The sequence below is a fragment of the Mauremys mutica genome, chromosome 3 (assembly GCF_020497125.1).
Source record: "Mauremys mutica isolate MM-2020 ecotype Southern chromosome 3, ASM2049712v1, whole genome shotgun sequence".
NCBI classification, from domain to species: Eukaryota; Metazoa; Chordata; order Testudines; family Geoemydidae; genus Mauremys; species Mauremys mutica.
The window spans coordinates 198,800,857-198,826,811 of NC_059074.1; the positions used below are offsets into that span (position 1 = coordinate 198,800,857).

Here is a 25,955-nt window from a genome sequence, read left to right on the forward strand (position 1 = left end):
CCAGACTGACTTACAAAGGTAAATGTAAGTTGTTTTCTTTTGGTGCACCTCAGTACTAGCTCTGTCTCTTGACATCACTAGTTTCAGCAATATTTCTAGCCTTCAAATAATCTGGACTTTCCAACAATTCCATAAGAGTCCACCTATCAGTGTTATATGCACATCATTCTCCTAGCCAGGGCAAACTATTTTCCCACCATGTGGTGGCAATATTCCTGAATGGCCTCATACATGTTTTCTCTCCAGTTCAGCACCTTTTCCCTCTTGGAACCTCCATATAGAATTAGAAGGGCTCATGTATGCATTCTTTTAACTCTTAGCCTTTCTGGTAGCCATTGCATCAGCAGATTGAGATCCTCGTGGCAGGGCCCCTTATACAGAGTTTCATAAGGACCAGGTCACTCTTAGATGTTACCCCCAATTTCTGCCTAAGGTTATCTCAGTTCCATATAAACCAATTCATTCACTTCCTGGTTTTCTTTCCCAGGCCTTGCTCAACCCTGGAGAAAGCTAACCATCACACACTGTAAGGGCACTGTCCTATTAATTAGACAGAACAAAGGCATTCAGGAACACATCCAGACTGTGTCCTTTGCTGATACGGTTTAGGAGCAATCGGTGCCCTCACAGAGATTATCTAAATGAGCTTCCAGTTGTATAAGGACATGTTATTAAGGACATGTTATTAAGCCAAGTTAGACCTACCTACCCACAAGAGACCTCATCGCACTAGGGCTGAGGCAGCCTCTGCTGCCTGTTTGAGGAATGTCCCTATATTTGAAATTTGTAGGGCAACTACATGGAGCTCAAATCATGCACTTACAAGACACTATTTTGACAACTGCTTGTTAGTCACTGAGATGGGAATCCATGTCGACAGTCGCCTGAGAAGAGAATGGTTACTTATCTCTTGAAGAACCAGTGACTGTAGGGGATTGTCCAGATGGATTCAGTGATCCTACTCTTCTACCCTTTGCCCTGGGCCTACTTTGTCCTGTATACCCCCAGGTGTGGGAGGAATGGGGGAGCGAGAGTACCTAAGGTGTAGGCATAGTCTAGCCCCAGTGGCCATTGCTGGCTAATGGAATCTGACTTTGTGTACTTGGGGCTCTTGCTTACAAACAGTGTAATCTGTGTGGTGAACGCATCTAGAAGAACCACACTTCTGTAGGGTAACTGTGTTTTGTGTGGTGTTGAAAATACAATGAAGCTTAATTTATGATGAAACAAAAGGAACAATGATGCTTTTTAGGATATTCTGGTATCTTAGGTCAAGTATTTGTTGATGGGTTCTCTTATTTGGAGACTGACACCTTTTGAAAATAGTTTTTTTCCTTAGTCATGTTTTCCAGTACGTATAGTCCCATTGCTGCCTTTCAAATTACATGTCACAACTCATAAACACCATTGTGAGGGCTTGGCTAAACAGTATTTGTACTGTTTTAACTGTATCTGTTTGAAATGCTGTAGTTAAGTGGTACAACACCCAGGGGCGGCTCTAGACAGTTCGCCACCCGAAGCACGGTGTCATGCCGCGGGGGGCGCTCTGCCACTCGCTGATCCTGCGGCTCCGGTAGAACCTCCCGCAGGCGTGTCTGCGGAGGGTCCTCTGGTCCTGTGACTTCGGTGGAGCTGTGGGACCAGCGGACCCTCCGCAGGCACGCCTGCGGGATGTCCACCGGAGCCGCGGGACCAGAGGACCCTCCGCAGGCATGCCGCCAAAGGCACTCTGCCTGCCGCCCTCCCGGCGACCGGCAGAGCGCCCCCCGCAGCATGCCGTCCCAAGCACGCGCTTGGTGTGCTCGGCCCTGGAGCCGCCCCTGACAACACCCTCATGTGGAAGCCGTTATACTAATATAGTTTATTCCTATAAAATTAGTGGAATAAGCTATATGGGTATATCAATATAACTGCATAAAAATAAGGGATTGTACCAGTTCAAATATTTTGGTTTAAAAAGCAAACCGACAAAAACAAACCATAACTGAAATAGTTAAATCAGTTTAAAAAAAACAACAACCTGTGTGGACATGCTGTGAGTTATGCATTGGCAGCTAATGATTTCTAAATGGACATTTACCAGTTCTGGGCTTAAAGAAGTTCAACTAGAACTGCCCTCCTACATTTGGTTTATGACTAGAGCTTCAATTAAAAATTAGTAATTCATTGCCCTTGTAACTACTCTTATTTTCCATTTGAATTCTTTCAGGTTTATTTACCTTGTCTTAAAAATACATTTTTGAGGCAGATAGGAAACGGCTGGTGGGGAGGAAACCACCTATTTGCCTAAGTTGTTGTTTTGTGTTCCAACTCAACTGCTTTAAACACTGCAATTGCTCCTGCTGTTTCTGTTCTTTAGCTTTACTGGGGCACTAAATGGGAGCTTTATTCCCATCTTATTTCATCTGAAGCAGGATCAAAATAGGCATGTAAAAGAGACTTAATGCAATGTTGAGAAACTGAGTGGGAGCCTGCAGGAAGTACTTGTGGTGCAATTTAATTGTGGGTTTGACTTAGGGTGGGGTGGGGGATGGTACGTGTTAATTGTGGCAGCTTGTTGTAGAAAATATTCTATACGGAAACTGATATTCAGGAAAAGAATTCCTTAGTTCACATTATTCATTTCCAGTAGTCCTTGTTGATTTAGGCTTTAATGCCTTCTGTTGTATTACTGCAGACCCTTTCCTTGCAGGTGGAAAGCTGAAATAGATCTGTATTTATTGTTTTTAGTATTGTAGCCCCTAGGAGCCCTAGCCCTGGATCAGGACCCTGTTTTACTAGGCTCTGTACAAACACAGAACAAAAAGACCGTCATTGCCCCCAACAAGCTTACAGTCTAAGTATTGTAGAGACAGCAGATGGTATAGACAGACAAGGAAACAACGAGACAGTGTTGGTCAGTATGATAAATCGTTGTCTCTGTACACCAGGAAGTAAGCATCATAGCAAAGAAGAGTTTTAAGGAGGGATTTGGAGGGCAATTAAGTGGCTTTGAGGAATTTCATGGGGCTTTCCTCTAAAGTGATGTATAAAAGATCGGAACTAGTTTTACTACATTTACTGATGATCACTTTTACAACTAGTTAAGTTAGATACTGTTCTTATATTGGGATGAAATCTGCTGCGCAGTCGGAACAAATAGCTAGCAAGCCAATCTCTTTGAGAAGACACGTCTAGTAAATATAGTTTGTCATGTGTCAATTATTTTCCTCAAATGTTTAAAATAGCCAACAAATGAAGTTACATGTTTGCACATTTTGCATTTTTTCCTTTTAAAATGAACATTGTCTTTTATCAAGACATGATTGATAAAAAGTTTCTAATTTACTTATTAACTTCATTTAAAATAAGAAAGAAACTGAACATAGTTGTAAAATGTTGAGAACCCCAAGTGCTGGGTTCTCAACATCCTTGGTGCACTATAATTTGGTTTTATAGGACTTTGATTTTTCTTCCTTCTTGATCTAAAATCACTCTAATTTTTAAATGTCTAATTGTAATTCTTATTGTATTCCAAATTCAACTGCCAGTTTAAAACCTGTTCCTTGTACTGAGTTTATGACATGAATTTATAAATCTTATGCTAGGGCTGGTTTTAATATTAAACTACTGTGTGTCATTCTTTCCATTTTCTAATTTATTGGATTTAAGTTGCTGCCCAGGGGATAGGAAAAAGTGAATGGGTAGGGGAGATGGAATCTTGTATGCCACCGTAATTTACAATGAACACTGGCTGCTGTGACTATCTACAAGAAGTGATGTAGCTTCAGTACAAAAAAAATATATCTCTGAAAACTCTTCATTTTCCAGTCGGAAAAATATAGTGGGCAACTGGACAAGCAGAGGAAAAATGTGATTCATAATTAACTACTGCCATTAAAATGCTAGACATTGTTACCAAATTTAACAGCTATTGCCCTTAAAATGTCCGAAGTAATGTGTATGACAAGTACAGATTACAATAATTGCTATTGTTTTAAGGTAGGGAACTTCTGTACTTTGTTGCATGCTTTGGTAAAAATGGTTTACGAAAGTTTTTTTGCCAAGAGAAAGACACCTACCCAATATTCACTGAGTAAAGAAATATACATTTTAATTATAATTTGAAAATTAGTGGAAAGATTTACTGAGTAATCTTATGTTTAGTCATTTAGTCATACATTTCAGACTACAGAGAAGCTCTTTTACATGCACGAAATAGGAAAAATATGTGTCACTCTCATCTTTAAATCTGCACTCAGATATGTAGGATTCAACTGAAGAAGTCATTCTATAATTCTTGCTTGAAAATAACTTTATGCATACACTAGAACATCCAGTTTTCTGCTCAGAACTCAGCACTCCAACTTAGCTGGAAAGTACCATCCTGAGTTGAAATAGAAATTAAAATATTTTGTTAATAGAACGTAGATTCCAAAGCCAGAAAAGATCACTGTGATCATCTAGTCTGACCTCCTGTATAACACAGGCCATAGAACTCCCCTAAAATAATGTTTTTTGAACTAGGGCATATCTTTAAATATAAAAATCCAGCCTTGATTTAAAAATTGCCACTGATGGAAAGTCCACCAAGACCCTTAATAAATTGTTCCAGTGGTTAATTACTCTCACAGTTAAAAGCGTATGTCCTATTCTTCTTCGAGTGATTGCTCCTATGCATTCCAGTTAGGTGTGCGCGCTGCGCGTGCACGGCTCTTCGGAACATTTTTAGCCTAGCAACACCGGCGGGCCGGCTGGGCGCCCCCTGGAGTGGCGCCGCTATAGCGCTAGTTATATACCCCAGCCGGCCCGTCCGCTCCTCAGTTCCTTCTTCCTGCCCGTGACGGCCAGTTGGAACTGTGGAGTGCTCGTCGTCCTCCACTTACCTAGCTCACCTTGGTTCTACTTTTGTGTTTAATGTATATAGTTAGTTGTTAAAATTGGTTAGTTGAGTAGTCATTAGATAGATTAGGGGGAATTAGGGGGGCTTAGCCCCTCTTTTCCCGTCCGGTGCGGGCGTATGCCCAAGACACCGGGATTCAAGCCCTGTGCGGCTTGCCAGCGGCACATGCCGGTTGGGGACCCTCACGACTCCTGTCTTCGTTGTCTCGGCGAGGGACATCGACCAGATAAGTGCCCCATTTGCAGGTCGTTCAAGCCGCGAACGAAAAAGGAGCGGGACATTAGATTACGGCAGCTCCTCATGGAGTCGGCGCTTACCCCTGCGGTGCCGACACCTTCAGCTCCGCCGTCGTCCTCGGTGCGGAGCGCTCCAGCGGTCCCCGGCCGGGCCGGTACCGAGACTGTTAAGAAGCAGCCGGCACCAAAGCCCCGGCACCGCTCCCATTCACCATCTGGGAAACGGAAGCCGCAGCCCAAAGCTGTAGAGACTGCTACGTCGAGACCACCGGTCCAGCAGCCAGTAGCGGCGCCTTCGGCACCGTCCTCGACAGCGCACGGACCGTGCGCGGTACCGTCGACTCCGGCACCGGCAGGGCCGTCGAGTCCGGTACCCCCGCACTCCCCGGTGCAAACCGTGGTCGAGCTGCCTCTCCCGTCCACGCCCGAGACGTTCTCGACGGCGAGGGAGCTCATAGAGCTAACAGAGGCACCGAGCCTCCGGCCCCCGGCACCGCCGGTGCGGGCTGTTCCGTCAGTGGGCAAACCGGCCATGGTACGGCCTGCCACCCCTGACAAACGGGATAGAAGGCGATCCAGGTCCCGCTCCCGGTCCCGATCCCGGAGACGGTCACCTTCCCGCCGTTCAAGGTCACGGCACCGGTCTCCATCCCGGTACCGCTCTCCTTCTCGGCGCCGGTCGCAGTCCCGGTACCACTCCTCATCGCGGTACCGGTCGTACTCCCGGAGGCGTTCTAGGTCCCGGTCCCACTCTCCGGACCGTCGGCACCGAGGAAGGTCCGGATCCCGGCACCGCTCCCGACGCCGTTCTCGAAGCCGCTCCCGTCGACGACGGTCGAGATCGCGGTCGACCTCCCAGTACTCTCGCGGTCGAAGGTCCCGCTCGTGCTCCCGGTACCGAGACGATCGGCACTGGTACCCGGCACCGTCCACGGACAGACTGGTGGCATCGACGGCGCAGTCCCTGAGCGCCTCTGCCCCCCCGTGGCCTTCCCGCCAACCGTCGGTCGCTTCACACGACGGCAGCGGTGCAGATTACCGCGCGGACCCACAAGGACAAGACCTTGGTCCTCAGCAATGGGGCTTCTGGACCCCATGGGCTTGTCACGAGGCTCAGGGCGCCTCCTCCCTCCCGTGACAGGGGCCCTCCGACCACAGGGTGATGGAAGCCACCGTCAGCAGGCCCCCTCCATCGCCTCCGGTTGAGGTTCCACCGCCGCCGGTGCAGGCGGAACATCCCGTGGAGGCGGCGTCTTCGCATCCCATGGACGAGCCTCAGCCACTTCCCATTGATCAGGGCCATTCCTCGTCTTCCTCGCCCAATGAGGCGGTGGCGGGATCCTCGTCATCCGATCCCCCACCAATTGACTTACGTGCCCATCAGGACCTCCTTCGTCGGGTGGCACAAGCTGTCAACCTCCTGGTAGCAGAGGTCATCGAGGACGAGGACCCGATCACTAATGTGGTCGGAGCGGAGGCCCCCATGCGAGTGGCCCTGCCTTTTGTTCGGACTATCCAGAGAAATGCCACCACACTCTGGCAGTCACCTGCGTCCATCCCTCCCACTGCCCGCGGAGTGGAGCGGAAGTACTCGGTACCCCCGACTGGGTACGAGTACCTGTACACCCACCCGGCACCGGACTCCCTAGTTGTACAGTCGGTGAATGACCGGGAAAGAAATGGGCAACCCGCGCCAGCACCGAAGTCCAAGGACGCGCGCAGGATGGACCTGTTGGGCCGAAAGGTCTATTCGGCTGGCGGCCTCCAACTACGCATAGCCAATCAGTTGGTTCTCCTGGCCCGCTATGCCTATGATAATTTCGTGGCCCTCTCTAAGTTTACAGAGTTGGTTCCCACATCCTCCAGGCAGGAGTTCTCAGCCCTGCTAGAAGAGGGCAAGAAAGCTACCAGGTCCTCCATTCAGGCCTCACTGGACTCTGCAGATTCCGGAGCCAGGACCTTGGCATCGGGAGTAACAATGAGAAGGATCTCCTGGCTGCAATCGTCCACCTTGCCGCCAGAGGTTCAATATACATTGCAAGACTTGCCCTTCGATACCAAGGGCCTATTCTCGGAGAAAACGGACTCCAGAATCCAGACCCTTAAGGATGGGCGCATTGCCATCCATACGCTGGGCATGCACACGCCTGCGACACAGCGGAGATCCTTCAGGCAGCAGCCCTTTCGCCCTTTCAATCAGTCCAGGTCACGGCCTGACAATGCACGCAGGGGCAGACTGAACCGCCGTAGACCATCGGGCAATCGGCGTACCCAGTCCCAGGCGCCTTCCAAGGCCCCCCAAGGGCTGAAGCAGGCGTTTTGATGGGACGCCCGAGGACGGCCCATCAGTCTCTCCCCCGGATCCTTCCCCGTTATTTTTCAATCGTCTTTCCCACTTCCTCCCGGCGTGGTCCCAGATTACATCGGACAACTGGGTGCTACGCACGGTAGAGTCTGGTTACCATCTTCAGTTTGTTTCGCCCCCACCCTCCCACCCACCCACCCCGTCCCTCTTCAGGGACCCCTCTCACGAGCAAGTCCTCTTACAAGAGGTCGAGTCTCTGCTGAGCTTGGGTGCTATAGAGGAGGTGCTGAGCGATCTGCGAGGCAGGGGATTTTATTCCCGATATTTCTTAATCCCCAAGGCGAAAGGAGGTCTACGACCCATACTCGACCTCTGAGAGCTCAACAAATACCTTGTCAAGCTCAAGTTTCGCATGGTGACCCTGGGGACTATCATTCCCTCCCTGGATCCGGGAGACTGGTTTGCCGCCCTCGACATGAAGAACGCGTATTTTCATGTCGCCATTTACCCTCCTCATCGGCGCTACCTGCGTTTCGTTGTCAACAATACGCACTACCAGTTCACAGTGCTACCCTTCGGCCTCTCTACAGCGCCGAGGGTATTCACCAAGTGTATGGCAGTGGTGGCCGCGGCCATCCGCCGTCGTCGGATACATGTCTACCCCTATCTCGACGACTGGCTAGTCCGAGGACCATCCTGCCAACTGGTGGCGTCCCACATGGCCACGGTCCTAGCTCTATTTCAGCGTCTAGGGCTTATGATAAATGCCGAGAAGTCGATGTTGACCCCTTCGCAAAGAGTGGAGTTCATCGGTGCGGTCCTGGATTCCAATTTGGCCAGGGCCTGCCTGCCCCAACCTCGGCATCAGTCTCTGGTCTCTCTAGTTCGAGACCTACAATCTTTCCCATGGACAACGGTGCGTTCCTGCCTCCGCCTTCTGGGCCACATGGCTTCGTGTACGTTCGTCACTCAGTACGCGAGGTTGCACCTTCGCCCGTTTCAAATTTGGCTCGCGTCAGTGTACCGGCCCCACTGCGACTCCATCGATATGGTAGTCACGCCCACGAAGCTGGCCCTCCCTTCGCTCACCTGGTGGCTGGACCCAGCAGTCGTGTGTGCCGGAGTCTCTTTCCGCCCTCCTCAACCATCCGTCACTCTGACCACGGATGCGTCAGAGCTGGGGTGGGGGGCGCACCTACCCGACCTGCACACCCAAGGTCTTTGGTCGCCCCGAGAGCTCTCCCTCCATATCAATGTCAGGGAGCTGCGGGCGATTCGCCTCGCCTGTCAAGCCTTCTGCTCCCGTCTCCAAGGGCGTTGTGTCGCGGTGTTGACGGACAACACAACGGCGATGTTTTATGTCAACAAGCAGGGTGGAGCCCGATCTTCCCCGCTGTGCACGGAGGCGATGCTACTGTGGGACTTCTGCATAGCCCACTCCATTCACCTGGTGGCGTCCTATCTTCCAGGGGTGCAGTACACGCTGGCCGACCATCTCAGCAGGTCGTTCCTGTCCCACGAGTGGTCCCTCCGCCCAGATGTGGTACACACGATTTTCCGGAGGTGGGGGTTTCCCCGGATAGACCTGTTTGCCTCCAGAGAGAACAGGAAGTGCCACCAGTTCTGCTCGTACCAGGGTCGCGCCCCGGGCTCCCTGTCGGACGCATTCCTCTGCCCCTGGACGGGTCACCTACTATATGCCTTCCCTCCGTTCCCGCTCGTACATCGGGTGCTTCTCAAGCTTCGGAGGGACAGAGCCCACCTCATACTCGTCGCTCCGGCCTGGCCGAGACAGCACTGGTACACTCTGCTGCTCGAGCTATCGGTACGAGATCCCATCCCTCTACCCTTATGGCCGGACCTGATAACGCAGGACTTCGGCAGGCTCCGCCACCCGGACCTGCAGTCCCTCCATCTGACAGCCTGGTACCTGAGTGGTTGACCCACGCTGAGCGGGCTTGTTCGCTGGCGGTCCAGCGAGTCCTGCTGGAGAGCAGAAAGCCCTCCACTCGCTCTACCTACCTCTCTAAATGGAAGCGATTCGCCATATGGTGCGACCAGAGAGACATGAATCCATCCGTCGTACCAATCCCAACGATCCTGGACTACCTCTGGTCACTTAAAGAGCAGGGTCTCGTGGTCTCATCGTTAAAGGTGCACCTGGCGGCGATATCTGCCTTCAGGCCGCCCGTCGGTCACCAGTCCATCTTCTCCGATCCGACGGTTTCCCGCTTCCTCAAGGGTCTAGAGCGTTTGTTCCCGCCAGTGCGGCCTCCAACTCTGCCCTGGGACCTGAATCTGGTCTTGAGCAGGCTCATGAGAACCCCCTTTGAGCCCTTGGCTACGTGTTCGCTGCTCCACCTGTCGTGGAAAACAGCTTTTCTCGTCGCCATAACCTCAGCGAGGCGAGTTTCCGAGCTCCAGGCCCTGACGGCCGGTCCTCCGTACACCATCTTTCATGCGGACAAGGTCCAGCTTCGGCCTCACCCGGCCTTCCTCTTAAGGTGGTGTCAGCCTTCCATGTAAATCAGGACATTTTCCTTCCCGTTTTTTTCCCGAAGCCTCATGCCTCGAGTCGGGATCAGCAGCTGCACACCCTGGATGTCCGCAGGGCCCTTGCGTTCTACATACAACGAACAAAATCCTTCCGGCGTTCGCCACAACTGTTCATAGCAGTTGCAGAGTGCGTGAAAGGCAAACCAGTATCCTCTCAGAGGATTTCCTCATGGGTCACTGCATGCTACGAGCTGGCTGGTGTGCCAGCTAGCCGTCTTACCGCTCACTCTACGAGAGCGCACGCCTCATCTGCCGCCTTCCTGGCCCATGTTCCCATTCAGGACATCTGTAGAGCGGCCACCTGGTCTTCTGTCCACACCTTCGCTTCCCACTACGCGTTGGTGCAGCAATCCAGAGACGATGCAGCCTTTGGCTCCGCAGTCTTGCACTCTTCCACGTCTCACTCCGACCCCACCACCTAGGTAAGGCTTGGGAATCACCTAACTGGAATGCATAGGAGCAATCACTCGAAGAAGAAAAGACGGTTACTCACCGTTGTAACTGTTGTTCTTCGAGATGTGTTGCTCCTATCCATTCCAGACCCGCCCTCCTTCCCCACTGTCGGAGTAGCCGGCAAGAAGGAACTGAGGAGCGGACGGGCCGGCTGGGGTATATAACTAGCGCTATAGCGGCGCCACTTCAGGGGGCGCCCAGCCGGCCCGCCGGTGTTGCTAGGCTAAAAATGTTCCGAAGAGTCGTGCACGCGCGGCACACACACCTAACTGGAATGGATAGGAGCAACACATCTCGAAGAACAACAGTTACAACGGTGAGTAACCGTCTTTTTCCAGTATGAACTTTTACCTAGCTTCAACATCCAGCTTCATTTGAACATCATGAAAATACTGGGTTTTGAGATTTGGGAATACAGCAGAAGGTTTTTATATTTAATTCTTTTGTTTTTAAAACTGGAAAGATAGGAGGATTTCCACTTTGGACCATCACACCATTGACCAGGGGTAATCCAATTATTTTTTGTCAAGGTCCAAATTTCTTGGTCAAGGTACAGTCAAGGTACAGATTCTAGAGAAAAGAATACAAAAATAATAACAATAAAAAGATTTTGCTGGCAGTTCAGAAGCGTCTGGTGGTCCAGAATTGGCCTGCAGTCCACCTATTGACAATCCTTCCCTTAAACTGTGGATTTGACTTTGTAGTAAGATGTACCTAGAGCAAGCCACATTGCTGAGCTAAGACATTGAATCTTAAATGACTGAAAAACACATCTGTGATTACATAGCTGTCTGTCCTGTATTAATCCTGCTAAATTTTGCTCCAGTTTAAATGTAGCTGGGGTGAAATTCCAGCGCATGATGAAATTCTGGATCAAGCTGGAATGTTTGGTGGGCTTTGGCTAAGTTCTGAACATTGAATTTGGCCCCTTATTTACACTTCTGTTCAGTACTGTGTGAAATAGGAACACAAGATAATATATTCAGCATTTTAGGAACAGGCTAAAATATTTGGGCCTGTTTTTTATGTGCACTGTTTTCCTCACCTTTAAACATTAAATATTTATAATTGCAGCAGATATTAATAGTGGAATGTAAGTATGAATATATCTATTATCTGGCTCTGCTTTTGCACCACATAGGATAGTGAAAATCTTGAGTTTTGGTATATTTTTAAAATATCACTAATCTGAGAGTTATCATCTAACGCTCTGAGTCCCAAATCATCATCGGTTGTTAGAATGGTGCATCGTTACTCATCTTTTTAAACTATCTAAATGTGAGTATGAATTATATGGGAATTACAGTTAACAGAGAGGGATTAAAACATTTAGGCTATGGCTACACTTGCACTTCAAAGCGCTGCCGCGGCAGCGCTTTGAAGCGCTAAGTGTAGTCAAAGCACCAGCGCTGGGAGAGCTCTCTCCCAGCGCTGTCCGTACTCCACCTCCCTGTGGGGAATAACGTACAGCGCTGGGAGCCGCGCTCCCAGCACTGGGGCTTTGATCACACTGGCGCTTTGCAGCGCCGCAATTTGCAGCGCTGGAGAGGGTGTGTTTTCACACCCTGCTGCAGCGCTGCAAATTTGCAAGTGTAGCCATGGCCTTACTTTAGAAACTATCTTAATATATATCAATCCTTCTTAATGTGTTGTACTAACATTTTAAAATGTAAAAATAGTCTAGAATCACTGTATTCAGTTTGTAGAATCCTTTTTATGTTGGAGTTCTCTTGACTTCCTTATTAACTCAAGGTCTATATAGGGCTTGGCTACTCTTGAGAGTTGCAGCGCTGGGAGTTACAGCGCTGGTCGTACAGCTGTGTAGGGAAAGCGCTGGTGTGTGACCACACTCACAGCTACCAGCGCTGCAGTGTGGCCACATTTGCAGCATTTGCAGCGCTGTTGGGAGTGATGCATTATGGGCAGCTATCCCAGCATTCAAGTGGCAGCAACGTGCTTTTCAAAAAAGGGGGGTGGGGTATAGTGTGACAGGGAGCGGGGGAGAGAGAGAGAGAGTGGATTTTTGGAGCCGACACTGTGTATGAGCTCCCTGCCTTGCAAAATCAAAAAATTTTCCCGACCCCTTACGCTTAACTGCAAACAGCCTGCAGACCAGATAAGCAGCTGCTCCAAGGGATTCCCTTTCTCTGCCCCGCCCCCGCTGTTTCTCTCATCAAGCAAACACTCACTCATCCCCCTGCCTGCCTCATTCACAGGATTTATCTCATTTGATTGTTCACTGAGTTACAGATTGATCACAGCAAACAGGAGCTGTGTTTGTTTTTTAGATAAGCAGCTCCCTGAGCCACGGAGCCCTGCGTTCACAACAAAACAAAGAGAGGCTGCATAACAAAACAAAGAGAGTAATTAGTTAAAAGCATTCTGGGATATCTCCTAATACCCTGGAGGCCAATAACAGCGCTGGTGTGTGGCCACACCCAACGAGCAGTGCTGCACTCGTTACACCCCAAGCAGACCAGGTGTACAGCCAGCGCTGCAGCCAGGGAGTTGCAGCATTGGATGTGCCTTGCAGGTGTGGACAGTTACTAAGTTGCAGCGCTGGAAAGCCTCCACCAGCGCTGCAACTCTCAAGTGTAGCCAACCCCATAGAATTCTAACCTCATTTTGCATAGGTTATTTATGATTTGTATACGATACATTGATGTGACAATTTTTTTCTCTAATCAGTAAGGTGGCAGAATGCAAATGAAATTCAGTTCATTTTATTCTTGATTTGCTTATTCTTAATTATACTGGTTCAGTTCTCAAAAATGTACAGGATATCAGAATGATATTTCTGTAAACAAGATATTCTAACCAAAACACACTTTTCCTGTATGATAAATTAGCTGAAAAATAACTGAGGCACTCATTAGGTTTGCACAAGTACTGAATATGCTGTCGTATGGTAGTTATGCACTATCCTACTTTACACTATACACTAGTTTGCAGTGTGTGATGGATTCTGTCTTTCTCATGCAGCTCAGTCTTACTTTTGGCTTACTCATATTCATTTCACATTATGTTTATGGCTTTAGTGAAACAAATGAGCTAATCATTGACAAGCACTATTAATTTTATATATACACAGAAAGGCCAAGCGACATCATTTTGGAGAGCACTTAAACTGGTCTTTTTCTTTTAAAGACTTCAATAAATGCTTGTCATATTAACTAGTACAGTTCACCTTTCAAGTCATGTCAGAATACTTTATCAAATGAGGCACCAAATAAAAATGTTCTTGGCACAACATGTGTCGTTTAAGAAAAAAATTAATCCTAAAACCAAGTAATTCAGATTTGAAAGATACATTTGATCCAAAAGAAGAAATCATATACTGTTCTTACAGTAATTTAACAATTATTCCAGGCCAGAAAGACTGCCCCTTTGATTTGGGCTTCAAGAGGAGTGGGAAGGGTCTCTAGAGTTCAAAAGCAAATCATAACAGCGCTACCTTGCATGGGCAGGGTATTGGTAGTTATTTAAAAAAAAACATCAAGAACAAAAAACAGCAGTGCAAGCTTCCGCTCCCAGTTTCCTACAAAAATAGAATCATAGAATATTAGAGTCAGAAGAGATCTCAGGAGATCATCTAGTCCAATCCCCTGCTCAAAGCAGGACCAATCCCCAACTAAATCATCCCAGCCAGGGCTCTGTGAAGCCGGGCCTTAAAACTCTCTAAGGATGGAGATTCCATCACCTCCCTAGGTAACCCATTCCAGTGCTTCACCACCGTCCTAGTGAAATAGTTTTTCCTAATATCCAACCTAGACCTCTCCCACTGCAATTTGAAACCATTGCTCCTTGTTTTGTCATCTGCCACCACTGAGAACAGTCTAGCTCCATCCTCTTTGGAATCCTCCTTCAGGTAATTGAAGGCTGCTATCAAATCCTCCCTCGTTCTTTTCTTCTGCAAACTAAATAACCCCAGTTCCCTCAGCCTCTCCTCATAAGTCATGTGCCCCAGCCCCCTAATCATTTTCGTTGCCCTCTACTGGACTCTCTCCAATTTGTCCACATCCCTTCTGTAGTGGGGGGCCCAAAACCTGGATGCAATACTCCAGATGTGGCCTCACCAGTGCTGAATAGTGATAATAATCACTTCCTTCGATCTGCTGGCAATGCTCCTACTAATGTAGCCCAATATGCCATTGGCCGCCTTGGCAACAAGAGCACACAGCTGACTCATATCCAGCTTCTCGTCCACTGTAATCCCCAGTTCAAGTGATGTTTGTCTGCTCCTTCTCTTTCACTATACGTGAGATTTGGTACTCTAAGCCCATAGAGGTCCAGGACTATTGCTTTTCTTCGTGGTCCACATAGCAGCTGTTCTCTTTTGGCAGCCATGCTTCTTTATGGTTCTCCCAACCTCAAATTTCATCCAATGGATTTCATTTCAAGCGGGACATCTAAGTAAAATGATGCTCAGAGAGTTAATATCTTATTCTGCATATTCCCAACAAGAAGAGTGAGGCATGTACTATGTTGACAGGCTCTCCCTCTTGCCCCAATCCATCTCCTATTGATAGGGTTGCCAGGTGTCTGGTTTTCGACTGGAACATCCGATCATAAAGGGACCTGGCCGTTAAAAGTCTGGTTGTGGGGCTGGCAGGGGCTGCCTCAAACAGGGGCAGTGCCTGCGGGTGGGGGAAGTGGGCAGAGCCCCCTGGCCGCGCCTATACCTCGATGCTGGAGGGACATGTCACTGCTTCCCGGTAGCCACCTGAGGTAAGCGCAGCCCGGATTCTGTACCCTTCACCCTATCCTGCACCCCAACCCTCTACCCCAGCTCTGAGCCCCCTCCCGCAATCCAAACCCCTCATCCCTGGCCCCACCCCAAAACCCTCATCCCCTCCCGCACCCTGAACTCCTCATTTCTGACCCCACCCCAGAGCCCGCAGCCCAGCTGGAGCCCTCATTCCCTCCTACACCCCAACACCCTGCCCCAGCCCGGTGAAAATGAGTGAGTGAGGGAGAGCAAGCAACGGAGGGAGGGGGAATGGAGTAAGTGAGGGGCAGAGCCACGGGGAAGGGGTGGGGCAAGTGTGTTCAGTTTTCTGCAATTAGGCTTTGGCTACACTTACACTTCAAAGCGCTGCCGCGGCAGCGCTTTGAAGCGCTAAGTGTAGTCAAAGCACCAGCGCTGGGAGAAATCTCTCCCAGCGCTGTCCGTACTCCACTTCCCTGTGGGGAATAACGGACAGCGCTGGGAGCACGGCTCCCAGCGCTGGGGCTTTGACTACACTGGCGCTTTGCAGCGCCGCAATTTGCAGCGCTGCAGAGGGTGTGTTTTCACACCCTGCTGCAGCGCTGCAAATTTGTAAGTGTAGCCAAGCCCTTAGAAAGTTGGCAACCCTGCCTGTTGATCCACAGTGCACTAACAGAGAAGCTTCCATGGGGCTGGAAGAAGGGAGTGGAACTTGTTTTCTCTTCCTATGCTTTTTTTGCATCCCCGCCCCAGATCTAGGTCCCCTCTATATGCAAAGCTAAAGGTACAATCTAATCTAACTAAAAGCTCTCCTGTCCTTTTGTTTTCCACACAAGCCTAAATCCAGCAAGAATTAAAAATGTGTCATGTAGGAGGTATTTATTTAAAAAAAAAAAAGATAACAAACTATACAAGTAAGGTAGTTGAGTCTGAAAATCTTACTAAAATCAAAGGAGACATGTATTTAGTGTAAATTGTTATGCCTAAGAATAAAGGTTGATGAGAGTCTAATCTTAAAAAGTCATTTGGGAGTTTAATTGAATATAAAATGTATAGCACTTCAAGGTTATTCTTTCATACAACATGAAACTGCTATGGATATTTTAAAAATAAAATAATGTGACCTTATTTCTCTTTAAAAAGGCATCTTGATATTTTTTCCGTTTGACATAATACTTATTTGCTATTGGGTAAAAGTGACATGAAACATTATGCATAAAATAGGATAGTACTTCATTTATTACTTGATAGTGAGTGCATGCAAAGTAAAGAGATGATGAGAAAAGTGTATATATCAAAACACACGCAAGGATTTTGTGTGTGTGTGTGTGTTGTAGTTCAGTAAGGAGACGCACAGATTTTGGAAGTGTACTTTAGGTTTTTATATACTGGAAATCCTTTTCATATTCAAAAAGTAGAGTAGAGTGCCTATGTCTAAATAACACATTTGAGATACAAATATACTGATTATCTGTTAAAACATCTTGTGTTTTTTTAAATGTTAATCCTATCTGTTCCCCCTAGCACCCAGTTTCCCATTAATGTATATTTCTTGTGTGTTCTTGCAGCTTTCATAGAATCATAGATTATTAGGGTTGGAAGGGACCTCAAGAGATCATCTAGTCCAACCCCCTGCTCAAAGAAGGACCAATCCTGAAATGGCCCCCTCAAGGATTGAACTCACAACCCTGGGTTTAGCAGGCCAATGCTCAAACCACTGTACTCACTGAGGTTTCATATTCAACAGCTAGTCGCTGTCATTATTTCAGAAATAATAAGTATATTTAGAGTGATTTTTCAATATGTAACTCAACCCAGCCTCCTGATTTTCACATGCAGTTATTTGTGGGTATATTCAGGCATCTAACTTTACCTGATTTGTGGGGTAAGCAGGAAAGCACAAATTTTATTATTGTGCCTACAGTTTATTTGAGTTAGAAAAATCACGTCTCAAAAATCAAAGCCTTTATCATGAATAAATGAATGTCCTACTGCAGGCCTAAGAAATTTTGGTGGTTCTGTTTTGGTAAAAAAATATTTGCCCTGTGCCATTTGGCAGAATCTGTGGGCATCCATGCCTCATACTGTACTGTTTCTTTGTTCCAGTAGTGTACTCTGGATTGACCATGTCCACTTCATAATGGATGTCTGATTCAGATTAGGCCACTGTGCCACATTGACTGTGGTATCATATTGCGTGATCAGTAGCATGCTTCTACTGAGTAAAGACGGTTACTGCATACTACTAAGAAAATTGATTTTACATGATGGCTGTAACTTTATTTGGGGTTTTAAATAGACCTTAGAAAAAGATATTTAAGAACATAAGAACAGCCATACTGGGTCAGACCAATGGTCCATCTAGCCCAGTATCCTGTCTACCGATAGTGGTCAATGCCAGGTGCCCCAGAGGGAGTGAACCTAACAGGTAATGATCAAGTGATCTCTCTCCTGCCATCCATCCCCACCCTCTGACAGACAGAGGCTGGGGACACCATTCCTTACCCATTCTGGTGAATAGCCATTAATGGACTTAACCTCCATGAATTTATCCAGTTCCCTTTTAAACACTGTTATAGTCCTAGCCTTCACAACCTCCTCAGGCAAGGAGTTCCACAAGTGTGAAGAAGAACTTCCTTTTATTTGTTTTAAACCTGCTGCCCATTAATTTCATTTGATGGCCCCTAGTTCTTGTATTATGGGAATAAGTAAATAACTTTTCCCTATCTACTTTCTCCACATCACTCATGATTTTATACACCTCTATCATATCCCCCCTTAGTCTCCTCTTTTCCAAGCTGAAGAGTCCTAGCCTCTTTAATCTCTCCTCATATGGGACCCGTTCCAAACCCCTAATCATTTTAGTTGCCCTTCTCTGAACCCTTTCTAGTGCCAGTATATCTTTTTTGAGATGAGGAGACCACATCTGTATGCAGTATTCAAGATGTGGGCATACCATCGATTTTATATAAGGGCAATAATATATTCTCCTTCTTATTCTCTATCCTCTCTTTTAATGATTCCTAACATCCTGTTTGCTTTTTTGACCGCCTCTGCATACTGCGTAGACGTCTTCAGGGAACTATCCATGATGACTCCAAGATCTTTTTCCTGATTTGTTGTAGCTAAATTAACCCCCATCATATTGTATGTATAGTTGGGGTTATTTTTTCCAATGTGCATTACTTTACATTTATCCACATTAAATTTCAATTGCCATTTTGTTGCCCAATCATATAGTTTTGTGAGATCTTTTTGAAGTTCTTCACAGTCTGCTTTGGTCTTAACTATCTTGAGCCGTTTAGTATCATCTGCAAACTTTGCCACCTCACTTTTTACCCCTTTCTCCAGATCATTTATGAATAAGTTGAATAGGATTGGTCCTAGGACAGACCCTTGGGGAATACCACTAGTTACCCCTCTCCATTCTGAGAATTTACCATTTATTCCTACCCTTTGTTCCCTGTCTTTTAACCAGTTCTCAATCCATGAACGGACCTTCCCTTTTATCCCATGACAACTTAATTTACATAAGAGCCTTTGGTGAGGGACCTTGTCAAAGGCTTTCTGGACATCTAAGTACACTACGTCCACTGGATCCCCCTTGTCCACATGTTTGTTGACCCCTTCAAAGAACTCTAATAGATTAGTAAGACACGATTTCCCTTTACAGAAACCATGTTGACTTTTGCCCAACAATAATGTTCTTCTAGGTGTCTGACAATTTTATTCTTTACTATTGTTTCAACTAATTTGCCCGGTACCGACGTTAGACTTACCGGTCTGTTATTTCTGGGATCACCTCTAGAGCCCTTTTTAAATATTGGCATTACATTAGCTATCTTCCAGTCATTGGGTACAGAAGCCGATTTAAAGGCCAGGTTACAAACCCTAGTTAATAGTTCTGCAACTTCACATTTGAGTTCTTTCAGAACTCTTGGGTGAATGCCATCTGGTCCCGGTGACTAGTTAATGTTAAGTTTATCAATTAATTCCAAAACCTCCTCTAGTGACACTTCAATCTGTGACAGTTCCTCAGATTTGTCACCTACAAAAGCTGGCTCAAGTTTGGGAATCTCCTTAACATCCTCAGCCATGAAGACTGAAGCAAAGAATTCGTTTAGTTTCTCCGCAAGGACTTTATCGTCTTTAAGTGCTCCTTTTGTATCTCGATCATCCAAGGGCCCCACTGGTTGTTTAGCAGACTTCCTGCTTCTGATGTACTTAAAAACATTTTGTTATTACCTTTGGAGTTTTTGGCTAGCCGTTCTTCAAACTCCTCTTTGGCTTTTCTTATTACATTTTTACACTTAATTTAGCAGTTTTATGCTCCTTTTTGTTTACTTCACTAGGATTTGACTTTTGCAAATTTGGTTCTACCAGTTGTTCTTATAAATCTTTTTAAACAAATGGAAGTTTAACTCTGAAATAATAGTTCCAAAAATTATCAGTTGCATTTGAGGGGAACCATAGGAGATTTGAAGGGAACCCTCTCTTCTTGAAGTGGTAAATCATGATCTTGACCAAAATTGTTCTAAAAGTAGAAAGATGCTCATATATCTCGTAGGAGGGCTAAGGATCAAAGTTGAAGCAGTAAAATGAAAACCTTAAAAACATTTTTAATTAAATCTGATTCTGTCATTTAACTGGAAAAAAAGACCACCTGAGAGCAGACACCAGGATAGCCTTATCAAGGAGGGGATTAAAAGAGGCTGTGACCCTGGAATAGAGAATGTCTTTACAGTGAATTGTGGTTAAGGTTCTAAATAACATTCTGCTCAACTGACTTTCAAAACATACCACCTCACTATGTGTTAAATTGTGCAATCCTTGGACCTTTTAAGATTAATGGGACTATGGGCTCAAGTAAGTGCACAACAACATAAATAAGGCTTTCACAGTCTAGCTTCCACTAGCAGTGGAGCAGTTACAAGTCATTCTATTTTATAAAGTGACTGTCAGGGCCTGGTCGTAGGCAACCGGACCTAGTGGTCAGAGTCCACAGCCGGGAGTCAAGAGTAGGCTGGGATTCAGAGGCAGGAGACAAACCAGAGATCAGAACCAAAAGTCAGAGGTCAAGAGCCAAGCCAGGTCAGGACACCAGGAAGTCAAGCTGGGGGAACAGGAGTAGGTGGCACACAGTCCAGAGCAGAGTGGAGCTCAGTTGTTCGGACAGTTTCCTGTTCCTGTTGCTGGCTTAAATACGGCCAGCGGGCCGGTTGACTGCTCTGGGACACCACCAATGGAACATCAGAGGTGGAGCCTCGAGCTGGGGCTGGGCTCCATGGGTCCTGGGTTGTCAGCAGGCTCCCAAGTGGGGAGTTGAAGCACAGCTGTTCCTGTGACCCAAGTTTGAGGCCGATGGGTCATGCCAGTGACATTTCCCACAATTGAAACAGTATTCTTTAGAGAAATAAAGCCAAATCCTGCAAGTCGTCTTCTCCTGAAGCTTGCACTAGCACTGAGAGTTCAGCACTTGGAAGACTGGCAGAATCCAGCCTATAATCTTCAAAAATACAACTTTTTAAAAGTAAATGTAACTCACCATTTTATAATGAGACTAGTGACAAAATAGGTGTACATTTTTTGCCCAAGTCCCTTCATCTAATGCAAAATATACCAGAACGTCTGCCAATGAAATTTCATCAGCTGAACCTGTTATATATTTAACTATTATGAAATAATAAAATTCCCAGAATTAAGTGATCAGCCTTTTGTCTCCAGTGTATTGGTTTGTGCAACTTCAATATACGCTACAGATAATCGTATTGCATGAGCATTACAGACCTGATCCTTGTCCTGGCACAAAAAAAATTAAAGCTGCCCTTAGAGTACAGCTGAGGAATCCGAGTGGCAGAATAGCCAGGGAAACTGCTATCCTCCTCCCTAACTTCTAGCATATGGGATAGATGAGGGTGTTGCAGGAACAGTGTGTGCTGGTGATTCTCTGGCAGTGTGATGTGAGGGCTACTCTATAAAGTTTTGTCAGCATAGCTATGTTGGTCAGGGGTATGAAAAAAAACCACCCCTTAGCTGACATACCTATGCTGGCAAAACTGCTAGTGTTGACACAGCTATGCTCACAGAAGAGTACTTCTGTTGGCGCAGCTAACATTGTTCAGGGAAGCGATGTTGTTATGCTGGCAGAAAAGTTCCTGTCAGCATACAGTGCATCTGCACAGGGAGCACTACTGACACAGCTATACTGACAAAATCTGTGTAGCGTGGACAACAGTAACTGTTCACCCACCCTAAGCCCTTGGGAGTGCTGTTTCCATCCAATACAGTCCATGTCTACACTACAAAATGAAGGGCATGGCTACACTTGCAGATGTAGAGCGCTGGGAGTTAAACAGTCTTTGGAGACCACAGCAGGGAGAATGCTGCCGAGTGTTTACACTCAGCTGGAAGCGCACTGGCATGGCCACATTAGCAGCTCTTGCAATGCCACAAAGAGCAGTGCATTGTGGTAGCTATCCCAGTGTTCAAGTGGCTGCAGTGGGCTTTTCAGATGTGGGGGCTGGGGTGGAGTGTGACAGGGAGTGTGTTGTGTGTATGTGGGGGGAGAGAGAGTGGGTTTTTGGGGAGCTGAGAGTGTGTCAGCGTGCTGTCTTGTAAGTTCAGACCTCCCCCCCGCCTCTCTGTCTCAGGGCTTGGCTACACTTGAGAGTTGCAGCGCTGGTGGAGGCTTTCCAGCGCTGCAACTTAGTAACTGTCCACACCTGCAAGGCACATCCAGCGCTGCAACTCCCTGGCTGCAGCGCTGGCTGAACACCTGGTCTGCTTGGGGTGTAGCGAATGCAGCGCTGGTGATCCAGCGCTGCTCATCAAGTGTGGACACACACTAGCGCTGTTGTTGGCCTCCAGGGCATTAGCAGATATCCCAGAATGCTTTTAACTAAATTACTCTCTTTGTTTTGTTATGCAGCCTCTCTTTGTTTTGTTATGAACTCGGAGCTCCGGTGCTCCGGGAGCTGCTTATCTAAAAAACAAACACAGCTCCTGTTTGCTGTGATCAATCTGTTCCTGACTGTGAACAATCAAATGAGATAACCCCTGTGAATGAGGCAGGCAGGGAGTGAGTGTTTGCTTGACAGAGAAACAGCGGGGGCAGAGGGGAGAAAGGGAGTCCGTTGGATGCAGGCTGTTTGCAGTTAAGAGTTAAGAGTAAGGGGTCGGGAACATTTTCTGATTTTGCAAGGCAGGAAGCTAACACACAGTGTTGGCTCCAAAAATCCACTCTCTCTCTCTCCCCCGCTCCCTGTCACACTACACCCCACCCCACCCCCCTCTTTTGAAAAGCACGTTGCTGCCACTTGAACGCTGGGATAGCTGCCCATAGTGCATCACTCCCAACAGCGCTGCAAATGTGGCCACACACCAGCGCTGGTAGCTGTGAGTGTGGCCACACACCAGCGCTGTTCCTACACAGCTGGATGACCAGCGCTGTAAACTCCCAGCGCTGCAACTCTCAAGTGTAGCCAAGCCCTCACACTCACAGCAAGCAACATTCCACACTAATGGCTTGCTCTGTCTGGGAGCAGATAAGCATGCTGGCTGTGAGAAACGGAGCTTTGAAAGGGGATATCTGCATTCCTACAGCTGATTCTAAAACAATGACAAGAGTGGCCACTTGACTTAAGGGGATTATGGGATGTTTCCAGAGGCTGATCAAAGCACAGTAATGCAACACCTCGTTCACACTGACGCTGGGGCATTTCAGCCAAGGTGCAACAAGTGTTACGATTCTCATGGAGTTGGATTACCAGGAGCGCTCCTGCTGCAGAGTCCAGGCGCTCTAAGTGCATTTCCAGTGTGGACGGGTCGGGAGTTAGGGTGCCCGGGGCTGCTTTAATGCGCTCTAACTTGCAAGTGTAGCCATGCCCTAAGTTGCCCTAACTTACGTTGGCACACAGCCCCTGTAATAATTACATCACTTATGCGTCTGCGCTTTGCTCCTTGCGTTGGTGGTGCGCATCCTCCCCAGGAGTATTTTTATCGATTGTACTGTCAGTGTGGGGCATCGTGGGGCGGCTCTTGAAAGCCAGTAACAGTCAACATAAGCAACACAGTGTCTGCGCTGACACTGGGTCGACCTTGACTCTACACCACTTGTGAAGGTGGAGTTAAGTCAATGTAGCAGGACAGCTACATTGGTGGAAATGAAATTTAAGTGTAGACACTTTCATGGTTAGGTTGACGCAAGGCAGCTTAAGTTGACCTAACCCTGTAGTGTAGAACACACCGTAGAGTAGCCGTGAAGCTTTTTTAAGTTACAGCAGAGCCTAAACCAGCAGCTCTTGGAGTTGAGGGATGGGCGGAAAGGTTGTAGAAAGCTGGCTGTGACACCGCTTCCAGTGCACCAAGCACTGCTTTAGCCATCTGGCCCTACATGTAATCCACCATTATTTCAATATGTAGCATTATTATATTTCAAAATCAACACCATGTGGACTAAAATATATGCTGATATTGTATAACAGTGCTACATATGGAAACAATGATGGGTTACATGTAACAGGAACACAGCACTAGCAATAAGACAGAATATGCTTACATACATGTTTGGTACTGTAAAGTCTTTATCGTTGCCCATTTACAACAAAGTGTGCACAGGAAAATAAAGCAATTTCTTCAGTACTTAGAGATCTGTCCTCCTTGGTAGGAGATTAGACTGTAATAAAATAAATCTTCTGCAGTTACAAAATAGAGCACAACAAATATGGAGTGAAGAGGAGAAATAACCGTTATGTCAAGCTATTGTTATGAGCAATGTGAATTGTATAACCCCAATAAACACATGGGGAAAGGAGTAACTAGACACCATTAAACGTGAAGAATGGTATGTGTCAAGTTGTAAGTTCTTTATAAGGCTTTACGTGACTCCCTCGAAGGTAAAACAATAGATAAACAACAAACTGAAGCAGTGCCACTCCTTATCACACAATAGGGCTCAGACATGCCTTTGGATATAATGAATAACAGTGTTTGCCAATATAAAGCCAATAAACAGATATTTTTCAGAAATGGAGGACTGGATGACTCAAGATAGAGGTTTTTCAAATTTTTTCATAGTTGGACCACAACTGAATGGTGTATCAAGCCACTTCCTCTTCCATTCATAATATCACTTTGATAGCTTTGGCAATTACTAACATTGAAAAGTAATATATGGAAAATATATTTAGATATCCTTTAGCGTAGTTTCACAACCAGTAATGGTAGGGATAGTGTCTTCCTATATCATTAGGGCCATTGAGCATTACCGGAATATAAATAGAAAATAATGTATTAAATCCATCTAGCAATCTGACAAACTAAACGCTCATACAAAAGGAGTATATTAGATGGATGTTTTGATCTTTCCCGCTAAAATACTGTCATGACCAAATTTTTTTTCCTCAAAACATCTTTGCAATGTAACTCCTCTCAAAGAAGTGCACATTGGAGAAATTTCATCCTGACTTTTTCATCAGTTAAAGTTGGCTTTAAGCTTTGAAGCATGAGTTTGTGTCCTACAAACATACTAAGTTCTAACCCTTTTTTAATCCTCTAAACTTTTGGCATTAATGATGCCTTCTGTCATGGAGCTGCACATATCAATTATGTGTTGTGCAAAAACGTGTTTTCTTTTTATCAGTTTTAATTTTGTGTCAACTTTACTGAAGTCACTTTGTTCACTTAGTAGGTAGGGTAAACTGCAGCACCCAATTTACCTGCTCTGCATGTATTCTTTTGCATAAGTCTACTATGTCCCCTCCTAGTAATGTCCTCTTTATACTAAACGTTCCTTGTCTGCAGCTTTTTCAGTTGTGTTGTAATTTGCATGTATATATGTTCATACTAAACAATCAACATTTTGGGCTTTTTAAGATTCCTTTGTGTCCACCCATTCCACCTGCTTTCAGTTCTCTCCGTTTTTTTCCACAATTGCTAAAGTTCTCACAATTTTTCCACAGACTCACATTTCGAGACTTCCTCCTGGAGCTGTGGCAGGGCAGTCTGTGGCAATCGAAGGAGGAGTCTGTCGGCTGGAGACCCCAGCAAACTGAACAGCTTACTCCTCAGCTTAGTACAGAGAATGTGAATGACGTTTTGTACAATACGCTCTTTTGTGTTTTAACAGATGTTGGGAATTTTTCTCTCATTTTATACTCTTTATTGCAACCACATGCACCATAACTTGAGATAAGTGCTGCTGTTATTTATACTCATTCTGTGTGAAGGGGTGTGTGCATGCTCATTTTTCTCCCAAACAAATCAGAACTCTTCCTAGTTGTGTAGGTGAAGATAATGTATGATTAATGTTGCATTTAAATTTTCATTGTTTACAGTTTAAAAATAATGCCCTAAAACGACAGAAAAAAACTAATTGAAAGATGTGATAGTAACTATCATTCGTGTTCTAAATTAGGAAGTAACGGGCCTCAGAGGTAGTTGTGTAGTAATGCAAAAGTGATTGTGGTTTGTACATTTCTTTTAAGTTTAAGTGGATCCAGTGGTGACTTAAACACTGCTTCTTCATCCCCTATGTGGGGCATTTTTCTTTGACAAAGAATGGTTTCAGTGAAACAATCTAGAGCAGAATTATGGCCAGAATTGTTTTTAAATAGTCTTATAATATAAGTTGTATCTCTCTTCCCAAGCTAAGATGTTACATAGCTTCAAGCTGTATGTATTACAAAAAAGCTATATAAAGATAATGTACCGTAATGCAGTCTTTACTTTGTGTATAATGGAATATTACAATGTAAATAAGAAAACAAAGTTTATGGAAAGATTCAATGCTATTCTTTGTTTCTTGTTTAAATATAT

General features: G+C 46.2%; 1 protein-coding gene across 10 annotated transcripts in view; it reads left to right on the forward strand.

The window, feature by feature from the left end:
• The window catches only part of TASP1 (taspase 1), a 155,353-nt gene extending 129,853 nt beyond the window's left edge, over positions 1-25,500 (forward strand). For all 10 annotated transcript variants that reach the window (XM_045011800.1, XM_045011806.1, XM_045011803.1 and 7 more), the window contains one exon: positions 25,100-25,500. In XM_045011800.1, coding sequence (XP_044867735.1) covers positions 25,100-25,192 — 93 coding nt within the window. In that variant the 3' untranslated portion in view covers positions 25,193-25,500. The remainder of the gene's footprint in view (positions 1-25,099) is intronic.
• Positions 25,501-25,955: the final 455 nt, after the last annotated feature.